The sequence below is a fragment of the Notolepis coatsorum genome, assembly GCF_963971535.1.
Source record: "Notolepis coatsorum genome assembly, chromosome: 5".
NCBI lineage: Eukaryota > Metazoa > Chordata > Actinopteri > Aulopiformes > Paralepididae > Notolepis > Notolepis coatsorum.
The window spans coordinates 147,149,464-147,169,654 of record NC_140169.1 but is presented as its reverse complement, the minus strand read 5'-3'; the positions used below and the strand labels follow the sequence as shown (position 1 = coordinate 147,169,654).

General features: G+C 42.9%; 1 protein-coding gene across 2 annotated transcripts in view; it reads right to left on the bottom strand.

Annotated features, from left to right (window-relative positions):
• The window catches only part of LOC311228055 (WD repeat-containing protein 26), a 72,555-nt gene that overhangs the window by 40,230 nt on the left and 12,134 nt on the right, over window positions 1–20,191 (bottom strand). For both annotated transcript variants that reach the window (XM_084313957.1, XM_084313958.1), the window contains exons 2-6: window positions 19,881–19,980; window positions 13,685–13,741; window positions 7,749–7,885; window positions 1,384–1,481; window positions 734–890 (exon numbers count right to left, since the gene is read on the bottom strand). In XM_084313957.1, the coding sequence (XP_084170083.1) occupies window positions 734–890; window positions 1,384–1,481; window positions 7,749–7,885; window positions 13,685–13,741; window positions 19,881–19,980 (549 nt within the window). The remainder of the gene's footprint in view (window positions 1–733; window positions 891–1,383; window positions 1,482–7,748; window positions 7,886–13,684; window positions 13,742–19,880; window positions 19,981–20,191) is intronic.

Sequence of the window (20,191 nt, the reverse complement as noted above, 5' to 3'; positions counted from 1 at the left end):
ACACTCATTCGGCCTTTACAATTAACTTGTGGAACCTCAAGACAGTTTTATCCAAGCGATGTAAACTACAGCTGGCCTGCCTTCTTTTATGCTAACGCTATTTTGGGAGTTCTAGTGTCAAGAATGTAAGTAGCCTACTTTTCTTTTTGAACACTTTATTGTAAATCATCCATCAGGGTAAAACGTTATTGAATAGAGAAAGAAGCGTCATGCAGGTCCCTAATGGTAAATACTATTTCCTGGTTCATGCCAAGGAAAATATATCAATTCATGTTTATCACACCTCGTTGAGGCGCGTTGCTGTGTATGAATGTCCGTTCTATATGCCGCAAACTATCATTAATTTGATCCTCCGAGAGACGGCCCCTTCTCAATCTAGCACCAATCCTTAATTTCATGCCCCGAGTATAAAGTATAAAGATAAGCTTAGCAAAAAAAGTATGCAGTCCTCAAGTTAAAGTAAAAAAAACTGCCACTTTTCTGACAAAATTACTGTTAACACTGTTCATTTACATAGGCGAAGAAAAACAAGGAACCAGGCTTGTCAAAATGACGACACAGTGTGAGAAGTCTATGGCCATCGAAGGCTATGGAGTAGAATTCCAAGATAGAATTCTGAGAAAATTGTGTAGAAAAAGTGTAGACATGAAAGGGCTTAATTTATGAATCAGTTGATGGTTCTATTTGTGGTGTGTGGACACGTCGGGTCAGGACACACGGCATCAGTACTGACCGGCTGCAGACATGGTCCAGCAGCAGGGAGACGGAGTCCAGGCTGCTGTCCAGCTTGGTGTTGTGGTAGAGGCAGCGGTCCCTCTGGAGCTCCACCGCCTGGCGCAGCAGCGTCTGGAGCCGCCGGGGGGGCAGCATCACTGACGGGGGGAGATACGCTGTGGGGAGGAGGAGGCGGGACAAACCACCGGGTTTACGTGAAGAAGGCAATTTGGGGTTAGGTTTCACCTGAACAAAAACAGATGTAAACAAATTCTAGAACAAACTATATTTGATTTTCAGTCAGTTGATATATTAGCAAAAACCTGCAACAGGTCCAACAAGAAATCAACTGCAGTGCCAGCGGTGCCTCAGCGAGGCAACTCCACCAACACTGTCGACCACTAGTATGTTTATGTTGACATGGGGCAAGCAGCCGCTAACAGTGTTGAGCTCCAAGAGATGTTCTTGTATGAATTGACCTTGATCTCAAACCCCCCCGCCCTCTTTTCTTGATCCTCTGATCAGAACCGTCACTTCCCTTGTACAAACTTTGTTTTGTATGTTTTGTTTGTCAGAGGGAAGCAATGGTTGTGATTGGAGTATTGAGAAAAGAGGGCGGGGGGGCGGGGCGGGGGGGGAGTCAGTTTAGTGTGTGTAACATGTGCTCACTCTGTAGTTTGTCCAGCAGTCTGCAGCGTGAGGCGATGCCCTTGCCCTCCCACTCTGCCTTGGCTCGGAGGTCCTCAGCATGACTGCACATCAGGTACCTGCAGGAAGACACGACCACAAGCGCTCAGGGAACAGCAGGAAGACACGACCACAAGCGCTCAGGGAACAGCAGGAAGACACGACCACAACTGCTCAGGGAACAGCAGGAAGACACGACCACAAGCGCTCAGGGAACAGCAGGAAGACACGACCACAACCACTCAGGGAACAGCAGGAAGACACGACCACAAGCGCTCAGGGAACAGCAGGAAGACACGACCACAAGCGCTCAGGGAACAGCAGGAAGACAAGCGCTCAGGGAACAGCAGGAAGACACGACCACAACCACTCAGGGAACAGCAGGAAGACACGACCACAAGCGCTCAGGGAACAGCAGGAAGACACGACCACAACCACTCAGGGAACAGCAGGAAGACACGACCACAAGCGCTCAGGGAACAGCAGGAAGACACGACCACAAGCGCTCAGGGAACAGCAGGAAGACACGACCACAAGCGCTCAGGGAACAGCAGGAAGACAACCGCTCAGGGAACAGCAGGAAGACACGACCACAACTGCTCAGGGAACAGCAGGAAGACACGACCACAAGCGCTCAGGGAACAGCAGGAAGACACGACATAAAAGTGTGCCTCGGTTATGTTATGCCTAATTTATACTCCGATGTCAAAGTGGTTGCAAAGGTTGCGGTAAGCCTACCGTGCTCCCGCAAGCCTACCGGTTCTATTATGTTCTACTCTATTATTACTACTACTACTACTACTATTTCTATTATTATCTTTTTTCCTGCCCGTACCTCCCCTATGCTGTTATGACAGCTGCATCTCACCAAGGGGATTAATAAAGGACCACTTGACTTGACTCAGAGACCCAAACCCAAGCTTGAAGTCAAGACTCTGCTCTCTGGATTCCAGATTTGGGAGAGAGGGTTGTTCAGGTTCACAAATACTGATCTTGAGACAACACGGCAGTCGAGACTGCAGGACAAACATGGGACAGTTCTCTTTTAAAAGGTGGACTTTGCTTTTAAGCGTGGACAATAGGGGTGGAACGATACGCATTCGAACCATACGCCGTTCGGCACGACCTCCTCGGTTCAGGGTGTCTGTGTATTGTACGGTTCAGGGGATGAGCAAATTTTATAAAAAAAAAAAAAAAAGCTTCATTTGGCACGGAGGCGAGAGAGGTGAGCGCTGGCTGCAGGCAGCAGCAGCACTGCAGGTGCCAGTCAGTTTGTGTAAATGGCAAGCGCAATATAAATCAATTCATTACGACTTTAAAAACATAGCCATTAACATTACATAGGCCTACACACATCTTGCCATAACGTTAGCAGTTTGTACAACACAACGCACGTTTTAACTATGGTAGCCCGCCGGCTAATACAGTCAATGAAATGTTACCGTAGCTACTAGCTAGCAGAGGAGGAAATGGGAGTCTGAGAGGCGGGGTGTTTAAAGACAATGATAGGCGTTTATTCAACATCCAAGAAGGCTAACATACAACAGTGTTTACTAACTCCAACCGGGACTATTGCCGCTTTTCCACTGCATGTTTTCAACACGATTCAACTCCGGTAACGTTAGGAGTCGAGAAGGTCCGTGACGCTAACTTGTCCGTGCGGACCCCACAACCCATATAGTTCCAACTCACCGAATTACGTTAATCCACCACAGTTGCACTCAATAGTTAAATAATGTTAGTCACTCTAAATAAATGTAGACAGATAATGAGATAATGTACGTATTTTAAAAATAGAATGAACAGAGCAGTGTTGTTTTGAAACAGTACAGTGTGTGTGTGTTAGTTTGATGTATGCTGCAATTTATATTGATGGCCTTCTAATTTGTTTATTTATTTATTTTAAATAACTGACACTTTTCCCTTTGATAAGAAATCCAGCCATATTCCTTTCATTGTATTTCAAATACTGCACTTTAATTTCAAGAGGAAAACTAATCTTTTCATTAACAACACATTGTGCGCCAAAAACGTGATAATTCGTTATTGCCCGCCATGCGTTGTGCGCCAACAACGAATAAACACGTTTTTGGGATCAATATTAAATTTTTTCGCCATGGCATTCATAATTCATCCAGCCTCCCTCCGGGACTGCAGCTGCACCCTGTCTGATATTGCAACGCCTCAATACCGCCGCCTGGTGGATGTCGGGCGAGTTACACTCCAAGCCAAACCGGAAGTGGCGCTCTGTGTATCGGGGAAATTCCTCCGGCAGTAATATCTTGTAACGTGGGTCTAGATACACACTCTAGTGCATGGGATCGCTTTCGAAATGCAATAATCAATAGATTTCGGCGTTTATTGCGTCATACAAGCGGGAAATGGATCTAGCAGATCGACGTCAAATAATTGGAATATTTTTCCTCCAGTCTCATCGGCGAACGGTAAGAGGAATATAACGTTATTTTTAGCCCGATTGTTTATTCATTTCACGGCAATCCATCTGATCAACATATCAACCCATACTAAATAAAGCCGTTACTGACGATCAACGACTTATAACAACCCCCCCCCCCCTTTCCTTCACGCATGATGAAGCATAATGTATACCGATCATATACATTTGAATTTTTTAATATAGCGTGTATAGGAAATAAACGCCAATCGATAATCTATCATATGTGTCACGGCCTATAACTTGCGTTTTAGGAATTACTGCAGAAAACCTTAAAACACTTATATTCTCGACGGTACTAACATGACAATGTATGAATGAAAAAATATAACGTTCCCACATCCGGAATGATAGATACCCGATGTTGAATGGGCCATAGTAATGTCGATATAGCTATAATATTTAAAAAGTTATAGCCCTGCAAAGAAGGTAAACATCTCCATAGGGTTACAGCACTGGCAGACTGGGCATAAGGATGGGTACAATGCCTGGCAGACAAAGTGTTAAGAACTGACAATCAGGGAATTTAAACATTGTTGACATTGTTTTTTTGTGTTTATATTAAAGAAAGGAAAGTCTAGTGCTGGCTGAGCATATTGTAATACAATTATACTTTGTAATAATTGTTAATACTTATGTAGCCTATATTTTTCAGTCAGTTCGGTCTTTGTGTGCCAAACATGATTTAAGGCTGTAAACAGCGTAAACTATTTTTTTTTATAAATAATAAATGAGAAGCATGTTTAGTTTTTTTTGTGTTAACACTTTGACTGCCATGAAACGTGTTTAGACGTCATTGCCGGAGGAAGCTGTACAGCGTCCTTATATCAATATTTCAAAAATCTGCGATCGGATTCATATGTCCCCTCCGCTGGCCTGAGATCCACCAGCAGGACCCACTGAGCTCTCTGGCGGTTCAGGAGCGCCATCTGGTGGCCGATCGGCGCAATCGCTTAACAGGATGTGCCATAGAGGTTGTGCTAGACGTCCGTAGTACTTCCGGGCACTGGCTATAGGTCCCGGGACTCTGGCTCGTCACACTACACAGTGATCGATTGCCAATAACTCGATAAACAACATGATTCATTCATTCATTCATTCATTCATTCATTTGGACGTATATACCATTATACAAGCTGGAGATGGACCGGGTAAATTTACATCCCATAATGATAAGACTTCTACTCTACGATGATCGCCCAACGGCGCGTGGAGACTGGGGTGAGTTTCAGCGTGTAACGTTACCGTCTTCGATACTAACTGCTATTATCAACATTTGACCCACATTAGATGATTGGTATAACGCTGCCCACGGAATTATAAACGCCCCCTCGCCCATCCGGTCAACATCAGATGACGTGTAGTAACTTCTAGAAGTACGTCTAGTTGGAATTTTTTATATCGCGCTGATTGCCATAAAACTGTATTGCATCATCAATATAATGCATTTGGGGCTATAGATCACGTTCTGGAGAAAGCTGCAGAAAGAGATGAAAACATACTTATACATTAGACCATACTTTACTATGAATATGTGAATGAAAAAGTTTAACGTTGCTACACAATGAACAATACATATAGGACTTTGAATGGGCCCTAATAATGGCAATGTAGCAATAGAATTTAAAAAGTTATAGCCCTGCAAAGAAGGGGTACTTCTCCATAGACAAATAGAGCCGGCAACCTATGGTATATCATGAATTTAACCCAAGGCAACCAAAGTGTTAAATTTAAATAATAAAAAAAAAAAAAAAACGTATATCGAACCGAACCGAAAACCGTTAGCCCAAAATCATGATACGAACCGAACTGTCCATTTTGTGAACATTTCCACCCCTAGTGGACAATAAGGTGGATAATGCTGTGAAGTATTGATTTTATGTCGACAGCACCGTAAATATGTGTAGGTGTGACAATACTAGAGTCCCCACGATACAATATTATCACAATACCAGAGTCACGATATTGTAATGTATTTTATACCTTTTTTCAACTGCAAAGTATGTCCCCAATGGAAACCCTGATGGGGAAACATCAGCCAAAATAAAATCTGTTTTACCTAATAACATAAAAGTTCTCAGTATGTTCACCTCACTCCAATAATTTGTATTGCAGCGAAATGGGATTGTCGAGAAAACACAATATATATATATATATACGGTTTACCCCCCAAATCCTTAGCATTTAGGCATAGAGGGGAAACAAATGTTCTGGGTACGCTAGTTTTGCCCCCGGTAAGTTATCTACGCCAGTTACGCCCAGCTCGCGCCTGCATTATCCAATTCATCTTTGAAATTAATCATTCCAGCAAAGTAGGCTTCTATTATTCGAATTACTGTTTTAACACTTTGATCGCCAGGGTTAAATTCATGATATACCATCCCTTCGCCAGCCCTATTTAACATGGAGAAGTTCCCCTTCTTTGCAGGGCTATAACTTTTTAAATTGTATTGCTAAATTGACATTACTATGGCCCATTCAACGTCCTATATCTATTGTTCAGGGTGTAGCAACGTTATACTTTTTCATTCACATATTCATACTAAAATACGGTCTAAAGTATAAGTATGTTTTTATCGTTTTCTGCAGCTTTCTCCAGAACTTGATTTATAGCCCTAAATGCATTATATTGATGATGAAATACAGTTTGATAGGAATCTGCGTGAGATAAAACATTTCAAATGGACGTGCTTCTAGAAGTTACTAAGTATGATCTGATGATGACCGGATGGGGGGGGGGGTCGTTTATAATTCCGTGGCCAACGTTATATGATTCATCTAGTGTGGGTGATATGATCATTAAAGCAGTTAGTATCAAACACATTGAAAAATAACGCTGAATCTTACCGTAGCTTCCTCACGCCGTTGGGCGATGAGCGTGGAACAGAAATTTTCCTATTATGGGATGTAGAAATATCCGATCCATTTCCAGGTTGTATAATAGTATATACGTCAAAATCATGTTGTTTATCGAGTTATTTGCAACCGATCGATGTCCAGTGTATCAAGATGGAGTCCCGCTAACGATAGCGAGTTCCCGGACGAAATATGGGCGAGCACCACTTCAGGCGCGTCACTTCCTGTTTGGGCGATCCGCCGATCGGCCACCAGATGGCGCTCTTGAACCATTGGAGAGTTGAGAGGGGCTCAACAGTAGATCTCAGGTCTCCGGGGGAGAAATATGATTTCGATCACAGATTTTTGAAATATTGATATCAAAGACGTGGTCCAGCGTCTTTGGCAGAATGAGCATGGCGGGGAAAGACGTGTTCCAGCGTTTTTGGCGATTAAAGTGTTAATGGGTATCACAGTAGTAAGTCCTACTGTAGAACATGACATATTAGCATGACATCTGATTTATTAATTAATACTAAAGATTAGGGACAAACGCAATTGGCACAAGTGTAAATCATGGATTAGTCACTCAGTTTTAACATCAGACTTAGCTCACCTCGTTAGTCTGCTGGCTGTGGAGCCTATGGTCACAAGTTCAAATCACTCTTGGTTCAGTTTTATTTTTTTTTACGTTGGATGGTGTGTATGTATATGTATGTATTGTGCTGTATAATGACAATACATTTTAATCAAATCTAATTTTGAAATCGCTACGCTGCCTATGGACACGACAGTGGCAGACAGCTTCGGAGGTGATTGCATTGCACCATGGTGATCCACTCAACAGGTAGCGATTTCAAAATGAGATTCGATTTTTGTTGCATGTGTAAAAGAATAAAAAAAAAATTTAATACTTTTTTCTTAAAAAAAATGAAAGAAAACGATTATTTAACGTTAGTTCGTGTGTGTGTGCGTCACGTGCCCTCATTGTAGTTTTTGCGATGCTGTAGTTGGCTGTAAAATGAGTATGTGATGCAGACAGAAGGTGTGATTGTACCCGCTGAGTATGTGGATTCTGTCCGTGTTGTACTTGAGTGGCGTCAGCTCCCCACGCAGCACCTGCAGAGCCTCCAGGACCTTGCCGTCTTCCAAGTACTCCAAGTATTTTTGCTGCAAGAGCAGGAACTTCATACGCTGGAGGGAGGGATGGAGAGAGAGGGAGGGATGGAGAGAGAGGGAGGGATGGAGAGAGAGGGATGGAGAGAGGGAGGGATGGAGAGAGGGAGAGGACGTGAGAAAGAAAAGCTATATGAAAAAGGATCAATCTTGTAAATAACGTAGACAAACTCAAATAATAATCCTGTCGAATTTCCCACGTCCGACTCCACAGATAACTTGATTAATCAGTAGGCCGATATTGGCCTATCACAGACATAACGGGATTGGAGGATATGTTGGCAGACAGGTGCCAATATAAAAAAATATATATATTTAACACAACATAATGCAGAGAAGAATGTGTGGGGTAATTTAGAAATAGTGTGGTGTGGTCAGTTTGTCCAGCAGAGCACAGTCCAACTCCATGTTTACATGTCAGTCAGTCATAATACTCTGTTTACAATACTCTACAATACAGACGCAGCAGCACTGTCTGCATGAAGCTCATAGCTAAGCTTGAGAATACGTAGTTTCAGGTTAGTAGAGGACATCAGATGTCTAGCTTGATAGAGTAGAGAATACATGGTTTAAAGTTAATAAGAGGACATGAGACGTTTTGCCAGTGACATTACATTTACATTTAGCTGACGCTTTTATCCAAAGCGACTTACAAGTTCTGCAGTGTTGAGTGCATAGTAGTAGAGACGTATAGTAGGTAGTAATATAGGCAAGGACGATTATTATTAAGAGTGCATGATAAAAGACAGTAAGGAGGTTTGTTTTTCTTTTTAATTTCAGATATTGATTGAAGTGTGTTTTTAGTCGACTTCACTAATTACGTTGTTTTTCTTTTGAATATACCTACCAATACATTCATTATTAGAACATACAATGCAAACTAGTTTGGTTCCAGCTTACTTACTTCCAGGTTACTCCCTAATATGGGTATCGGCCCCAAAGATCCAGTATCGGTCGGGCTCTAATTCACATGGGTGAAAGAAAACGAACAAAAAAACGAATCAACTGACAACGTTACCAAAGTTAGACCAAACCGGCCGATTAATAGACTAATCAACTATATTTTGATTAGGCAGTGATGTCAGAGGTTACAGTGAGCCGGGAACCAATGGTTGGCTGTCAAAAAAAAAGAAAAAAAAAGGATCAGTTAATGAATAAAATATTGAATTAATAAATAAAAACCACTGGGGTCAAACTAACGCCGACCATATGACCACAGTGGTCTGTTAACTCTTTGGACGCCAGACCCAATGATAGTCGGGTTATCTCGCCAACCGTCAGCGCCAGACCAGAGTATGGTCGGGTTTTCATGGTTATTTCTTTTATTCGATATTTCCATTCATTACAGGCACACAGGGTTAACATGGGGAATCATCCTGAGAATGCCAAAGTGCTATACCGGCCGCATCCACCCAGGTGGCAGTATCGAGCACCCTTTGAAACATTATATCTTGGCCTGTGCGTTGAACAAATGTCTCCGGTCCCACTTTTCTTTGTCGGGTGAGGCGGGCGGGTATCCCGATCCCATCGAGAAGCGTCCAATGCCTCCGATGCATCTGTTGTGGTGGATTATGTTGGCGACACGATGGACACCGGTACTTGGACTCACGATCAGACAATTGGAATATTCTTTTTTGGGTACCTCCTAGTGAAGGTAAGGACCATATGATATCAATCCTGCTGTGATCCAGCCATGACTTCACCTAGATCGCAACATGCGTGTGTAACGTTACTCCACAACGTATGCCGTTGGTGACGATCAAAGCAACAACCCCCCCCCCCTTTCATGTATTCATGATGAAACATAATACCTATTTTATATATTTAGTGAAAATCACATTTTACTGTATATCGTTGTTTTCTGGGATTAGACAGGATCACTCTAAAACTATACTTATATTCACCACGGTATAACACGGCAACATATTGACGAAGAAATGTATTCTTTTTCATATATTGAACGATAGATAGGTGATGTCAAATGGGCCATAGTATTGTATCCATAGCTATAATATAGAATATATATATAGCCCTGCAAACACTGCCACTTATTCCCATCTCTTAGAGTGTTGGCCCAGTAGGAACTAAGATGATCCATTACGTTTTTTATTTATTTTTATTATAATCTTTTCCCCCCCTCCTTTTTCCGATTTTTCTCCCATCCCACTGTTTTTAGTCGTTATGCCAATTCCCAACCCCCTTCCTGGTTGTTGCGCACTCCCCCCTACTGTTGGTCCGGGAGGCCAGAGACTGTCACATGCTTTCCTCCGACGCATGTGCAGCCAGCCGGCAGCCAGCCTGGCCGCGCAGATTCTCACCGGGAGAGTGCAACGTGTGGAAGGCCGCACTACCTCTCACCAGATCCTACCCTCGCTGAGCAGGCGCCCCGACCGAACTGTAGGGGTCGCTGTCCACAACGCCCAGGACCCACCCATCAGCTTTCCCACCCCTAGCACTGCCAATTGTGTTAGTATGAACGACCAGCCAAGCTGATAGCAACGCCAAGAGCTGGATTCGAACCCAGCGTCTCCACCGTTGATGGCGAGCGCCTTGCCCACTACACCACCTAGCCGCCCCATGATCCATTAAGTTAATGCCAACGCTAACCAACCACTTCCTCATCAGCCATTACATTCTCTCGTTGGTCACTTCAACATTACAATTTAAAAATAAATGGCAATTCATTGCATAGTGTGGCAATTTATTAATTTTATATATATATTTTTTATCCACTTTTTCTCCTTTTAAAATTTCTCGCATCCCAATTTCGTATTGCCAATTCTTCCCTCCCCTGTCTTGAATGTTGCTAGACTATGCCTCCCACTGGTCGGCTGTAGTGAGGATATAAGCCTTGCATCACGTGTCCCCTCCGGTAGAGCTGCCGCGGTATTGATATTTTCCTTACCGCACAAATTTGCGTAATATTTCATACCGCCGCAATATAACCGTTGGAATGCATTTTTATTTAATTTTTTTTGTCTACTCTTTATAGCATATAGCCTGCCTCTAGTCTAAATGTATATCTTTAGAGGATGACTTTGCAGCATGAATATTGTTTGGGATTCGGCAAGCACGCATTCGTTATTGAAAGTGAAACACGGATTCGAAGTCTCCCCTCTGGTCGTGCGCCGTCGTTCACTCGGTGTCGCGGGCAGGGGTGGTAGGCTGGTAGCGCCCGGTGGTTACCCCCCCCCCCGACCCTTTCTTCTTCTTATTATTATAAAGTTACTACTTGATTAACAAAGGCATTCGTTTTGTGGCATTAACGTTATATAGTTACACGTTCAATAACATCAGCGTATTTACCGGACCATAGCAAGGCAGGCAAGTTGTGCACATTCTGCGGTCTGTTAATAAAGTTTTCAATCAGACAAGTGTATAGAACGAAGGGCTTTTATTATAACATTTGTTGCAGTAAAATCATTATGCCTCGTTTAGTACTCCTGTGGACTGGATCTATGGTAGTCCACTCCGGCGGCGAGCTAATGTTATTAGCCTTGTTGTGATCAATGGCTAACATCCAGGAAGTAAAACCCGAATAGGCGCTTGCCGATTGGTGGTAACAGCAGGCGGGTGCAAGCGGTGTGACGTAATTGGCAGATTCGACTGTCGATCAAATTTTTTTTTTCCCTTGCATTGCTTTGGTTGAGAGTATTATTCTAAAAAACAGCGTTGATGCGGTATTCAGTTAAACGCTGCAGTGGGCGTGACGTAACAGCGATACCGCGGTATTGCGGTAACCGCGGCAGCCCTACCCTCCGGTACACGAGGAGGCAGCCTGTCGCATCTTTTCGCCTGCCAGCGCGGACTCTGTGGCGAGGAGTAACGCGTGGGAGGCTCACACTACCCCCGCTACTTCCTGTCTCTGCTGTGCAGGCGTCCCCAAACCGACCTGTAGGAGTCGCTGTCCACAACGTCCAATCCCCACCCACCGGCTTCCACCCGCTGACTCTGCCAATTGAGATAGTATGACGACTGGCCCAAGCCGCAGGCAACGCTGACACCGGGATTCGAGACCGGAGTCTCTTGCATTGGTGACAAGCACAATCTCTGCTACGCCACCCAGCCTAACTGTTCCTTTTTTTTTTTACTGGACAGTTTTATATCTAATTTTATTCTGAAGCGTGAACTACTTTTTTTACTACTCTATGTTATTTGATATGACCCCACCTTTTTATATTGTTTGATTGTCTACTGTTGTTTGCACTGTGTTGGACTGGAGGAACAACCTTTAGTTTTTATGTATGCAAGTACACTAAAGTTACAATAAAGGACCTTGAACCTTGAGGGGGGTCACCACTCACTGTGCTTGTGGTTAGTGGCAACATTCCTGGTATTAAAACAGGTCTTATCTCCAGTATGCAGCGTGTGTCACTGCCCCGAAGACGGTTTCAAACTAGGGCCTGGGCGCAATATGGTAAAATTATGATACCAGAAGATTTTGTTTGTATTTTTTTTTTCTTTTTTTTTTTTTTTTTGCAGTGTAAAGTACGGTTCAGGTACCGGGCCCTGTCGGCCTTAAAACTACAGTTCAAATAAATTGCTTTGTAATACATTTAAATGTAATGCCTTTTTTATATATTTTTTGCTCTTTTAATATAAATGATTAAATAGTTATTATTCGAGAAAAGAAAGCGCTAGTATTGGTATTGGTTCAGTATCAGTAGATATCCAAATTCAGATATCGGTATCAGAACTGAAAAAAGTGGATTGGTACATCTCTACACATAACACATACTTATGCATTATTAGCAACTGCCATCTACAATCCTAAATCATTGACAATCCTGTCGGCAATTAACATGCTAGCCTGCTGCCTCCCAAGAAACAAAATGGCTACCTGGTTTTCAGAGTGCCAAGAAATTAAGCGATAGCTTTCAACACTATTTCCACAACAAAAACCTATAATTTGCAGCTTGGCCATGTGTAGCGTTGCAAAAAACAGCTGGCGGTGCATCAAAAAGACACACAAGGGAGCACTTTGGGAGCTCATCGTGTCTGTTAATGAGAGCGCTAGCTCTGGGGCTAATCAGCATGGCTTAGCCCAGCGGCCGGTATGGAGGGGTTTTTCAGACGACATCGACACACGCTGGTTCCTGCGAGGAGAGTGGCTTCCCCATTCATCTAAGCTACGGTCTCCCTGGAGCAGCTGGAAGAAGACACACTGACACTATGGCTTCAATTTCTGGGCCCTGAATAAAGCGTGATTATTATTCCATCCCATGCTCTGAAAGAAATATGACAAGCACGCAAAAAAAAAACATGCTCGGTATACACACACACACGACAAATTAAAAAAAGGAAAGTACTTTCAATTTCCAAAGCATTACATTTTCTAAAGACGGGCCAAAAGAACATCCAGGCCGGCGTCATGGCTGTGCCAAATATTACCCAAGCCCCGTGCTTCAACAGCTGTTTGCTAAAGAATAATGAAAGCCAATAATAATAATAATAATAATAAATAATAATAAACCCCTAATAAAGCTTAGTACTGTGGGGTGTTCCCTCTGCCTGCTACACTTTCCAATTGTCGTAAAAAAAAAAGTAAAAATTAAAAAGAGAAATATAAGTCAATCAGACAAAGCAACTCTGATCACGTCCATATTTGTTGAGGGTGATACAACATATATCTGATAAAATTGACAAAACGCTGAATTATCGTGTCGTCAGTTTATCCCCAATAACCATGGAACATGTTCGGGAACCGATACTTATTAAACCCCAGCAACTCTTAAAACAGAACCCGTTCTAGAACCTGCCTCCTCACACAGCTGGCCGTCATTCAGCCCAGGTTGGGTCTGGATGGAGAGCGCTTACCACAATGGCGTTGGGCGAATGCATCAGTGCTCTCAGCTCGTTGAGATCATTCTCAGCCTGGGGACCAAAACAAAGAGAGGGGAGAGAGAGATGCACAGAGGGAGAGAGAGACACACAGAGGGAGAGAGAGACACACAGAGGGAGAGAGAGACACACAGAGGGAGAGAGAGACACACAGAGGGAGAGAGAGACACACAGAGGGAGAGAGAGACACACAGAGGGAGAGAGAGACACACAGAGGGAGAGAGAGAGACACACAGAGGGAGAGAGGGGGAAACGGTCAGCTCAGCACTTTCCATGCATGCACAGAAAGAAAACAAAAAAGACCAATCACAACACAATATCAGGGATCATTCGGTCACTTTCTGGAGGTTATGGGGAGTTACTGTAAGGCTGTGCTAGAAGGATTGCTGTGGTGTGTTAGCCGTGTGTATATGGTTTGTTAGCCGTGTGTATATGGTGTGTTAGCCGTGTGTATAAGGTGTGTTAGCCGTGTGTATAAGGTGTGTTAGCCGTGTGTATAAGGTGTGTTAGCCGTGTGTATATGGTGCGTTAGCCGTGTGTATATGGTGTGTTAGCCGTGTGTATACGGTGTGTTAGCCGTGTGTATATGGTGTGTTAGCCGTGTGTATACGGTGTGTTAGCCGTGTGTATACGGTGTGTTAGCCGTGTGTATATGGTGTGTTAGCCGTGTGTATACGGTGTGTTAGCCGTGTGTATATGGTGTGTTAGCCGTGTGTATATGGTGTGTTAGCCGTGTGTATACGGTGTGTTAGCCGTGTGTATACGGTGCGTTAGCCGTGTGTATACGGTGTGTTAGCCGTGTGTATATGGTGTGTTAGCCGTGTGTATACGGTGCGTTAGCCGTGTGTATATGGTGTGTTAGCCGTGTGTATACGGTGTGTTAGCCGTGTGTATATGGTGTGTTAGCCGTGTGTATACGGTGTGTTAGCCGTGTGTATACGGTGCGTTAGCCGTGTGTATATGGTGTGTTAGCCGTGTGTATACGGTGTGTTAGCCGCGTGTATACGGTGTGTTAGCCGTGTGTATAAGGTGTGTTAGCCGTGTGTATAAGGTGTGTTAGCCGTGTGTATATGGTGTGTTAGCCGTGTGTATACGGTGCGTTAGCCGTGTGTATAAGGTGCGTTAGCCGTGTGTATATGGTGCGTTAGCCGTGTGTATAAGGTGCGTTAGCCGCGTGTATAAGGTGTGTTAGCCGTGTGTATATGGTGCGTTAGCCGTGTGTATACGGTGCGTTAGCCGTGTGTATATGGTGTGTTAGCCATGTGTATAAGGTGTGTTAGCCGCGTGTATAAGGTGTGTTAGCCGTGTGTATATGGTGCGTTAGCCGCGTGTATACGGTGCGTTAGCCGTGTGTATAAGGTGTGTTAGCCATATGTATAAGGTGTGTTAGCGTGTGTATATGGTGTGTTAGCCGTGTGTATACGGTTTGTTAGCCGTGTGTATACGGTTTGTTAGCCGTGTGTATAAGGTGTGTTAGCCGTGTGTATAAGGTGTGTTAGCCGTGTGTATATGGTGCGTTAGCCGTGTGTATATGGTTTGTTAGCCGTGTGTATATGGTGTGTTAGCCGTGTGTATAAGGTTTGTTAGCCGTGTGTATAAGGTGTGTTAGCCGTGTGTATATGGTGTGTTAGCCGTGTGTATACGGTTTGTTAGCCGTGTGTATACGGTTTGTTAGCCGTGTGTATAAGGCCTTACCTTTGCTCAATGATAACAGCAAATTTAGGGCACCTCTTTTATTTTTTACTAAGACTGTTTTTTTACTTACTTATATTAGTGCATTTTATAAGTGATGGTGTTCTTCCTTTTAACCCTTTCACTGGCACACAACAGAAGGTTAACCCTTTACTATCACACAACAGACGGTCATGTGATAGTAAAAAATGCACTTAATCTATGTATATGTTTACTATGTAAAAACATTTATTTATATTGTAAAAAATGTATGCATTGAAATGTCTAAGTCTCGATGACATTGAAAATTAGGGTGACCTCAATTGTCCTTTCAGAAAAAATAAAGGTTTGATTTGAATTTGTACTTGGACAAGTCCTTTTCCCCTGGGCTGGTTGGAATGGATGGATTTTGTGGTATAAATTAAGCCAACTGCTGCAGTTGTATAAACCAAATTACACAAACCGCTCCTAAAACTGTATTACAGTAAAACTCATATGTTTTGACCCTTTCACTGCCACACTACAGAAGGTTAACCCTTTACTATCACACCCGTAGTTTGAGAACCGCTGATCTACGATTCATTTACCAGAAAAATCAACAATTGATTCTATTTGCAATTTAATATTTCAAAATGTTTTACTAGTATCCTCAGGTCACATGGGTAGTTGCCTCTTTGACACCACCTACTGAATACCCAGAGTAGGAGATGAGCCATGACGTGTATTTATGTCTATAAATGCTGTGTAGTGTGGATGCCGCCTGTACATGAGTAACCTACATGCCATTACTGCTTTTTAATTTATTGACTCATTATAGCTACTTTATTATCTTAAAATAATATAACACCCGCCTGTTACTATGACATTGTTTATCATTACATATCCACGCCTGTAGCTAAATGCAGATTATTTACCAGCCAAAAAATATAAATAGCTTTTTAGTATATCTCCAGGCATGAATTATTATATTGTGCGTTCTCTCTCCACTCCATGCTATGGTAGTGCTTGTGCCAGCACAGGAGATACGATTACAATGCATTTTTTAGGGATGCACCGAATGGGAAATTCTTGACCGAAACCGATACCGAAAATAGGAAACAGTTGGCCGAAAACAGAATGCCAAAAGGCAGAAAATAATAAATAAATATATAATGTATTTTTTTTAGCTACCCGATTATGGCAAAAGACATGATTATGGCAAAACTCAACTTAAATAATATTAATAATCACTATTATGGGCCCATAACATTTATTCAGCACTTTTGAATGCATACATTAATTCCAGACTGACTGCTGAAAGATTGTACAATTTAAACATTTTCTCTTTGCATACAACAAAATGTGCATTAAAGTCAAGTGCATTTTCTTTTCTCTGTAGGATAACTACAACAAAGTGCATTCAGAACAAAGCCAAGGTGCTTTAAAACTGGATAAGAGCTGCATAAAGACACACACAGGGGGAGTGTAGCTTATAGCAGACTTAATGATGTTACTGTAGTGGCTACTGTATATAATTCACGGCGTTCCTACATGGAAGGACTGTTGTATTTACTACATCTCCCGTGACTCTTAGCAGGGGATGACGTAGCTTACGAGAGGGTGGGTCAAAGAGGAATGGAAGCATTGTTAGCTAGCTTAACGCTAACGTTAGTTAAAGGTTTTTAACCGCAACGGGCATATAGTAATGGCGAGGATATAAAGCATGTTAACACTATCAGTGCCGGCCTTGTTTACCTTTTTACCCCGTTGAATGCCATCATCCACTTCAATGTTAGCGTTGTGAACGCATAATCAATGTTTTAAATTATGGCTATGTGTCTAATCTCATCTGCCCGTCGCTTATCAATGACTTGTTTGCAGTCAACATTGTCGAAACGGATAATTTTTTTTTTTTTTTTTTTTTTTTTTTTTTTTTTTAAATCGGTTCATATCCTTTTTATAGCATTTCAAAAAGCTATCGTTCTCTCGAAAATTCTGAAAATTGAAAGATTCCCCCATAAACGGCATTTATTGGAATATTCTCGAATACACTAGACACGTTGTCATTTGTCTGCCTATTTATTAATAGTTTTCAAATAAACGCTAGATTATCGATAGTATATGTGTACTTATGCACGCTATAGAGGCGGGCTGAAAAATCTATGATCCATTTCCTCAAGATCACACACACGGCACATGCTGATATCTCAGTGAATACAGCTCCGATTACCCCAAGACTGGTAACATAGACTCCTTACCTTAGATCAGATGTTCTCCAAAAAGATTATTCCAATTCCTGATCGCCATTCCAAATATCGATCGCGTTTATTGATTGATTATTGGCTGCTGTAAATATATATTCCAGGCTGCTTTCCATCTCGCGATCAGATCCCTCTTGATCAGACGGCTCGCCAGCACAATGGAGCCAGTTGGCTCCACCTCTACAGATCCCCACAGGGATCTCGCAGTATAATCGACTGACCTGCAGTTACACAGGGATAGACGATAGGGGGCGTTTTTTTCCCATCTGAGCTCCACGGGAGACTCGGTTGATGAAATATGAATTCAGATCGCTAATAAAAAAAATCAAACGACAATACACGTCGTCGGCACTCAACGGGGGGTCTGATAAGATGAGAATACACGTCGTCGGCATTCAAAGTGTTAAAGACGCATTTATTGGATGCGTTGCTCGCGGAGTTTACATAGAAACAGCGCGACTCCCAAGAGGAGTTAGTTATCACAGGCTGCAGAACGCAGGAAGAGCTGCCAAGCTGCTCACGTTATACGTTGCGCATGCTACCGGTATGTCTGTAGCCGCGTTTTGATTACGTCATCACAACAACACTTTAGGTTACGAACGTTACGTAACCCTGTTCTTTGACATTCTGTGATATATTTTCGGTGCTAAAACCCTTTCGGACGAAAGCCGAAAGTGCCTTATATTGTAGTTCATCAGCTCAGTTCTTCTTTCATTTGATCACAGTAAAAAGCTGAAATAATATCCCACCAGAAATCTACAATTTAAAAAAAATAAGTCATGAATAAATTTGGCTACTCGAAGAAATGCAAGGATTCACAGACATTCAAGCAGTTAAACGATTAACCGTCTGTAGTGTGGTAGTGAAAGGGTTAACCTTCTGTAGTGTGGTAGTAAAAGGGTTAACCTGTTGTCGTGTGTGGTAGTGAAAGGGTTAAGTGGACTATATTTAGATGCAGAGCACCTCTATAACGGGCAATGTCACTAACTTACTCATTCATCCATCCATATAGTCAGTCATTCACTCACACTTGGCCACTCTGCCCCTGTTGGCGACTCACAGGCATGACGCTTTGTGCAAGATTAGTTCAATCGATAATGAGAACGCTTCGCACCTATGACACCCATGTCCTTGTTTCCCCCATTAACAGAAACACCAATATCTGGTATATCATTAACAGTCTTTAAACAGTACTGTGAAAACAACCACAACACTGGCCACCACACATTGATAACAGTATGGCCACGCTGGCATCACGACACTATACTGTATATTAGGGATGCCCCGATCACGTTTTTTGCCACGATACCCGATCGTCTTGAGCCATATCGGCCGATACCGATCCGATATCGATCGTTTTTGGTTTTATAAAAAAAAAGTAAATATATATTTTTTTAATAATATATATTATATAATCATACTTGTAGTTGTATTATCTACGAGACATCGCCACAAGTCAAAATGCTCGCTATCTGCAAACAGCTCCACTGTCTGTGTGTATACTCGAGTAGCCTCCAGCTCCAGCCAGGATTCTCCGGCGCTGCAGCTGGACCCTATACTCTGGTCAAATCACATTCAGCATGCCCTCATGCGATGGAAGCCAGGGGCTCGAATACGCATCGAATCAATGTTATAAGACATTGATATCAGGCTTAACGTTAAGACAACGCCTCAGTGAACTATTTAGTTTACTGGGATATTTCGTAGTGAGCTAACGTGAGCTAACGGAGGTATCATACACTACTAGACTATTGCTGGAGCATTTGTTGATATCAGGAGCTACCAGTAGCTAGCCGGCTAGATAGCGTTTGACAATGCCTCATGTATTAAACTAAAAGTGAATAGTTGACTGGGTCATTTTGTAACGGTAGCTAACGTTAGCTCACGGAGGTCCCACTAGACTAGACTAGACGGAGCAGTTTACGCTGCAGCTCTGTGTCTGAGAGAAGTCAGTGAGTGAGATCTCCGCTAAGAATTGGATCATGTTTTTTGATCGGTTTTCACGATCGGCGAAAATAAAGCATTATCGGAATTCACCAATCTCATATTTATACTGAATATCGGCCGACACCGATCGCTGGCCGATCGATCGGGGCATCCCTACTGTATATCGATATTTTAACCGATCTCCTGTCTTCAGATCACGGCTGGCCAACGAGAGAGCACTAAGGGGAGATGAGGAGCGAAACATGGAATGCAACGCCAATGCCCTATCCGTCAACATGCCCGCTGTCATGTAACCATGGTAACCCGAGACCGACCTTGTCCCACTCGCCCTCCATGACGTGGTTGCGGAACTTGGTGGCCGAGGGGTGCTCCAGTCTGCAGCCCGACTCCTGCATCAGCAAGTCCACCGTCTGACTGCAGAGAGGAGAGACGCGGAGATAAGAGACAGACAAGAGAGAAGATGCAGAGTTAGAGGAGAACAGATCACCTCAGTGTCACATGACAACGAAAGTAAGAAACAAGCTTGTTATAAAGAAAATGCTGATCTGAGCCGGATTTAAAGGGCGACTTCGCCTAAAAAAAAAAAACGCAGATTTATTTTGCACACGTCCAACATATTAATTTA